Source organism: Apis cerana, linkage group LG7, assembly GCF_029169275.1.
Source record: "Apis cerana isolate GH-2021 linkage group LG7, AcerK_1.0, whole genome shotgun sequence".
Lineage (NCBI taxonomy): Eukaryota > Metazoa > Arthropoda > Insecta > Hymenoptera > Apidae > Apis > Apis cerana.
In genome coordinates, this window is record NC_083858.1 from 128635 (window position 1) to 136334 (window position 7700).

Below are 7700 nucleotides of genomic sequence, written 5' to 3' on the forward strand. Positions count from 1 at the left end.
AATGAATAGTTTATTTTTTTTTTTTTTGTATTTCTCATATATTAAATCATATATAGTGGTACTTTTTCTGGATAATTATTCAGTTACAATTTCTTAATATAATAGATATATATTTTTCCAATACATAACTTTCCACATAAATCAATTTTATTAATAATTTTCTCACATGTCATAATCATTGCATAAATGTTTAACAAAATACGTAGCTTATACAAAATACAATATCATTGCAAAAAATCAAGAAGTTTATTTTCACGAGTAAGAATTAGAATTCTCTTTTCCATATTGAATTTGTCATTAACTTACTATATATAATCCTTCTCGTGGATTATAGACATATTGCAGTTTGTATAAAAAGGTGATCCACTCACTACAAAGATCTTTTAGTAGCAAAAGGATTAAGTAATGATTATTTGCAAGCACTGCATTGAGACGGTTTCGTTCCATCCAAAGAGTCGCAAATTAATTTAAAGAAATTATTTTGTGCAGCGCTTTGTATCTCTCTTGAATTCACCTGGAATAGATGAAGGAATTATTAAACATAATCATGAATTTAAGAATGATTAAAGAATGATTCAACATTAATTGAACGCGCATACAAAAGAAACGTGCTTGCAATATTGAGTACTCACTCCATTGATTGTGATCGTTGGAACAAAAGAGAGATCGGGTTTCAACTCTTGCGTTTTTTTGCCATACTCAACCAATAATTCATTGGATAGAGAGCTGTTAATACATTCGTTAATGTTCGCTTGTGTTTGTTCGTTTAATCCTTCTTTTTCGGCGCACTAAAAATTTAATCAAATTATTTATTTTTATAAAAAAATTTTATCTATTTTAAAAATATAAAATTTTTATAAAATTTTTAATAGATTTTTAAAGAAATTTTTTTTATCAAAAATATCAAATTTTTATATATGCTGACTAATTTAAATATTTAATTATATATCAAATTTTAAATTTCATAAATATGAATACTATATAATTTTAAAAAATTTAAATGTTATTAAATAAAAATAAGAATAAAAATTTAGTAATAAAATAATAATTATTATTATAGACATTAAAAATATTAAAAAAAAAATATTGAAAAACTTGAATAATTTATTTCTCTAATGCTTCTATTTATTCTATCAACGCTTCTTAAAAATTGTGACATGAAGACAAAACATTAACTCTATAAATGTTTTTTTGTTTATAAAATTGATAATTTCCGTTATCTAAAAATATTCTAGCTATTATATATAGCAATAGTAGTAACTTACAATTTTCAAATCTCTTAATATTTTCAATATCTCTGGCTAATATTATAATTTAGTACTCATACGAAAAAAGATTATAATTAAAGACTGGACATAAAAAAAAATTATATGAACCAAAAACTAAAGTTCTTAAGAAAACAATTTTTTAATTATAAATATTTATATCTATTTACTCTAATAAATATATCTATCTCATTTTTTATTCTAATATTTTTATTTTAATAATTTTTAATTTAAAATTAAGTATTTATGAAATATACGAAACTTTTCAATCAGATCTCATTCAATATTTTAACAATTGTTGAATTTTTTTATTAGAAGCATGTGCAAATTTGTTTTATAAGAACCTTTCGTAAATGTGCATTTTTGTACATATGAAGCATAAAATTGACTTCTGATTAGAAATTAACTGAAAAATCTTGACGATCATATTGCTAAGAAGAAAATGATAAATAAATATATACCTCTAGAACAGAAGATGGTGGGAATCGCGACGTCATTGCACAACCAATCAAACTCACGGTAAGTTGTTGAATTTTATCAGCCGATTCGTTGTTCTGTATCGCATGAATACCGCATGCCTGAGCCTTATTCCCATTGCACTCGTCTATTCCATGTTGACACGAGAAGTGCCATTTTTGAGAATTAGGATCTTGCCAGTACTATATATTTGGAATTAAATAATATTGTATAATAAATTAATTTTTATAATTTTGTAAGTTTGCTGAAAAAATAACATAACTCAAAATTTACATTTATTAATTTATTGATATAGAGAAACCATTGTCGTATTTTTTTTAATCTGAAATAATCATGTAAGTAAGGTTTCAAATTGTGAATTTTTAATTTAATATTTTAATATAATATGATTTGAATGATTCAAAATGATTATCTTTTAAAAAATCGTAATTTAAGTAAGGTTTTTTAATCGTTTTTTAATCGTTTTCTAATTATGTCACAATTCTAATGAATATACGATGTGATAAGAAGTAATAGTATTTATGTAATAACATAATAACTTTTGATTTTCTTTTTAAAATGCATTTTTGAATCAATATCAATCAATCAATGTAAAAGCAATATCAAAATTAAATTAAATTTATTAAATTAAAATTGCAAATAATATATAACAATTTTAAGTATCAATAAATTAAAACTTTTAATTTGATCGATTTAATAATTAAAAAAATAATTGTCAAAAATCGTGATTGATTAAATAAAGAAAATATTTATTAATCTAGACAATTAAATTTATTGATTAATCATTAATTAACGATCGATATATAACAAAATAAATCGAATGAATAATTTAAATTGTAAAATTTTAATTGAAATTTTCTTAATTACATTAAATATTTTCAAAATCGATATATTATAATAAATAAGATAGAGGAAGTTTTAATGCAAAAACACAACTCACTGTTGCTTTCCCATAGGGAATGAAAGAAACGCTGATGTAATCCTTTAGTATATCGTATTGAGGCAATAGTTGTTGCTTGATCCATCGTATGCTATCTGGACACAGCGATTCATAATAAACGTCAACATTTAATCTGTTTGTTGGTGCATTGCCGGCCACCTAAATAATTAGATAATAAATCATGAACTGCATTATAAAAGTGCAATATCTAATTATATTTATCATGTTTACTATTTTCTTTCTACAATTATAATAAAATATAAGTAATATTTAATGAAATGGAAATTATATTCATCAATAATCTATATTTCTTTATGTAATTTTCGGTATTTTTATATTATATTATTATTAAAAATTAATATTTAAAATTTTCATATATTTTATTTTTAAATAATATTTATTTATAATTTATTTTTAATATGAAATTATTATATTATAATAATAATATTATAATATTATAATGTATAAATTATTAAATTGTATAATAAAAATTAAAAATTGTATAATAATATTATTATATAATAAATATAATAAATATAATATTAACGAATATAATATATATAATATATAATATATAATATAATATAACGAATATAATAATAAATATTACATTTTTTCTTCATTTCATCGCAATATTTTAATAATTACAACTTATAAAAGAAATATTAGATTTTTGTTGAAAAAATTTTATAAATATTTTAAAATTCGTAACTTAGTACATGATGAATTAATCAATAAGATTATAATTTAATTAATGGATAACAAAGATACAATATATTTTTCAATCTCTTGCGATTCTTAAAACAAAGAAACAGCATTATCATGAATATCTAATAAACAGGTTCAGGTACTCAGAATAAAACTTCTTTAAAACCGGATATATTTTTAGCATTCCACTAGTGTGTAAAAATAAAAAATTCTAAATTAAAATTATCAATCAATCATTAGAGATATTAATTTTTTTTATTTTGTTAAAAAAATTATCAAAAAAGATAAAAGTATTGAAATAATGATATGAAATTGCAAATAATTGTTCTTCTTATCTTATATATCAAAAGACCAAAGAAATTAGATTAATATCTATACATTTTATTAAATAACTAATCTTTATAAATAATATAAAAATTCTTGAAAAATTAAAAAATATATTATGAAAAATCAAATATAGAACATTAGAAAATAATTCTTAAAAAAAAAAAAGGAGTCGATATAGAGAAGAAAGTTGTTATTTAATTTATGCAGTTATTATTAGAAAGGATTAATTTTTATTTATAAATAATATAAAAAAATTAGTTATTTTATTTTAAATAAGTAAAAAAAATATTGATAATATAAAGTTTTATATTATAATAATTAAATAATTATATAGAAAATATTTTACACATACATTATTATGTCATAATCGATATTATGAATTAAATGGATGGGTTAAATTTCAAGACGCAAATCTGTAATACTCTACATGAATCATAAATCATAAATTGGCCAGCTATTATAACTCATCATTTGAGGGTTAAAATAATATATTTGGTACAATTTGTAGATAGAATAGACGACAGAATATTAATAATAATATTATTACTTTTATTATCTTTATTTATTAATTAAGTAAAAAAATATTTAAAAATATAAAAATGATTTCAATAAAAATAAATTATCTATGTGAAATAGAAATCAATTAATTGCAATTTAAAAATAACTTATTAAACTCCATTCTATACTTTTGTCCATTATAATCTCTTGTAATAATTCATAATATTTAAAAAATCAATATGATTAAATTGTCACTATTGAATATAAAAATTTATTTATTCAGACATCATTTTTTTCATTGTATCATATTTATGTTTTTTAAAATGAATTTAATTCGCAATGCTTAATTTTCCAATGAAAAATTAGTTATAAATGAATATAATAAAAATTAGTTGATATATATATATGATATATACATATTATATAATATAAAAATAAACAAAAATTGTATATTTTAAATATATATATATAATCTCTATATTTCAAAAGAAAATAAAAGAAAATTCCACATTTCAAGTGACATTATACGAAAATTTTCTATTTAGAATTATAATAGAAATATAATAGAAAAAAATTCTTTTAATTTAAAATTTCAATAAATAGAAATTTTGTATTTAAAATTTCAACTAAAAATTGTAAATTCTAAATAAAGACACACAAAAATTTTACATTTAAAATTAATCTTTAAAAAGAATATATGCTTGACGACAATCTATTAAAACTGAAACTAAAAGAATTTTCACTCACCGAGTCACTATTACCGAGGAACGCGACGAGGAGTATGGCCGCGATGGAGGAGCTCGAAGTAAACAGAGAGCACCGCATGATCTTTCTGGTACGCTTTCAAACCGGCCACCGGCCTTTAAACTAGCTTTGTCTATAGCGATGTCGACCGATGCTGAGGTGGGAGACTTCGAAAATGTAGAAGGGGGCTGCTAGAAAGAGCAAGAACAAGAGAGACATGGAAGGGAAACGAGACGAATAATCAATAATACGTTCGATGGCATTTAAAACATTCCCTTGCGAGGAATACTTGCACCATTCTCACTTCGATCCATCTTTTATCCTTCGAATGTACTAACGTTCATAAATATCCGATTTGAATATTAATTAGAAGTAAAATATTTGAAAAATATTTAATATTTGATATAATATTCATATTAGAATATATATATTTAATATTACATATATTTGAATTAATAATTTTGTGATTATTTTAAAATAATATCTTCTGAAATAGTTTTTCAAATAATTTCTGTATTATGCCAATCAGTAGTAAATTAAAATAAAAACTATTCTGAAAGAAAATACTGTTACTTTTCAAAATAATAAAATAATATCTAAATTTATTTTTCATTACTCAAATAAATATAGATATATAAAATTTATTTAATATCATAATATATTTATTACTCTATTTAAAAGAATTAATTAATATAAATAATTATTTGAGCATTTATTTGAGTTTGATATAAAATAAAGTTGTTTTGATAATAAATTAAACAAAAATAATTATGAAATTAAATCATTTAATAACTTACCAATAATATATTATATTTAAATATACAATTATTCATAATATTCACAAATTTTATATATAATTGCTTGATAATTAAAATATCAATAGCCACTATATTATTTCAAAAAAACTTTTATGTTTAATTTAGAAAACTAAATTAAATCTAAAATTAAAAAGTTTTTTGTAAAAACAAAGTTTTACAATAATTATGAACATCAATCTTTGTTAATCTTTAAAAAAGTTATTTTAATTTTAGAAAAATAAAATCATTAATATTAAAATCATTTAATTAGTTAAATAATTAATTAATTACATACTGTCAAAAATAAGTATCGCGATATTTTTTACCAGAATATTTATATAAAACCTGTATTTGATTGATAGCTTATTTCTCATTTTTTTTTGTTTTTTCCTCTGAATAATCTCTTTTGTCTCGAGGGCACTATGAAAAGTTAAAGTAATATTTATAACTAAAAACATTTTATTAACGAAAATAATCTTGATGGAAATCTTGAGAAATTTGTTTCAGACAAGTTTGACGAATTATAAATTTGTATGTCATGTAATAATAACTTCTTAAATATTCAATAAAATAAAAAAATCATTCAAAAAATTGTTTTTTTTCTTCTTTTATTAATTGAAGTTTATTCAAAATTCATTTGAATAAACTTCAAAAAATAAAAAAAAGGAAAAAAATAATTTTAAAAAATAAAAATAAGAAGTAAATAATTTTTATTAATAAAAATTTAAAAATTTTCAAAGTTTAATAGAAATATTTAAAGTTTAAATTAAAAATTTAATATGTTATAATATATTTTAGAGCAAAAAACATATCATCGTAATCTTTATGATGCAATCTCATTTTTTTATAATTATAATTTTATATAATTTGTTTTAATTTAATAAAGTATAATTTTTTTTTAGAAATTGTCAAATATGACGAAATATTCAAATATAATATATTTGATTAACCTTTATCTGAAATCGATAAATGGACAAAAATGAATTTTTTTCTGAAAATGTTGACTGAATATATATTTGAAAAATTATTAAAACTGAATAAATATTTTTTATTAAAAAATTAACATTATTTTTTGTAAAATTTATACTAATTAAAAAAATTATAAAAATTTAATTTATTATTTATCAACTTACTTAATAATTTATTTGGAATTAATTTTTGTAGATAATTTCTTTCTGAAGAATTTATTTTCATTCCACTTTGAATCTAGAATTATATCATTTCTTAAATAGAATGCTAGTTTTTATCAAATATACACGTTCCTATCAACGGATGCGATGCGTCTCACTTAGATTGAAACAGTAAATTAAAGTATTAATGGAAAGAAATTAGCTACGAAAAATTGTATTGTACATAAATATACATATAAATATACATACAAAAAAAAAAAAAACAAAATATATATAAAAAAACAAAATACATATACATAAAAAAAATATTTATAAAACAAATTATATTTATTATTGCTAATTTTTCCTTTTCAAAACTATTATTATTATTATTATCATATAGGAGAAAATTAATTTTTTTAATATTAAGGAAATTGATTTATACAGAAAAAAAATTTTTTTTTAATTTTTATTTTTATTTTTTTTTTTTTATGTGCTTTCTATTAGCTTAAAATGAATGCCAATTTTTCATTTGTAATACTTACCTTTGATAATACTTTTAATAAATTGAATTAATGATGTCAATTTAATATAAAAATTGATATTTTAAATAAAAAAAAAATTGTATGATTAAAAAACTGATTATTAAATTAGATATAAATGTAAAAGTTATAAAAAGTGAAACAAATTGCACATTTCTATTTATTAATGAACATGTAGAACATGAAAAACATGAACAATGAAGAATTGTCGTTAAAAAGATATTTAATTTTAAATAATCTAACATAGCAAACGTAAAAGATTTCTACAAATTTCTCACTAGAAATAATATGTA

General features: G+C 19.4%; 1 protein-coding gene across 1 annotated transcript; it reads right to left on the reverse strand.

The window, feature by feature from the left end:
• Positions 1-89: 89 nt before the first annotated feature.
• LOC108003820 (GILT-like protein 1) lies at positions 90-7327 on the reverse strand. Its single transcript, XM_062077451.1, has 5 exons — positions 4963-7327; positions 2683-2841; positions 1727-1924; positions 633-788; positions 90-514 (listed from the first exon to the last, which is right to left on the reverse strand). Exons 1-5 carry the CDS (start codon positions 5038-5040, stop codon positions 410-412), a joined length of 696 nt encoding a protein of 231 aa, XP_061933435.1. The 5' UTR covers positions 5041-7327; the 3' UTR covers positions 90-409.
• Positions 7328-7700: the final 373 nt, after the last annotated feature.

Coding starts and splice junctions, on each gene's coding strand:
- LOC108003820 (XM_062077451.1), bottom strand. CDS start 5,040: ATGCGGTGCTCTCTGTTTACTTCGAGCTCCTCCATCGCGGCCATACTC. Junction 2,842..4,962: donor TCCTCGGTAATAGTGACTCG/GTGAGTGAAAAT, acceptor CTAATTATTTAG/GTGGCCGGCAATGCACCAAC. Junction 789..1,726: donor CACCATCTTCTGTTCTAGAG/GTATATATTTAT, acceptor TTAAATTTTTAG/TGCGCCGAAAAAGAAGGATT.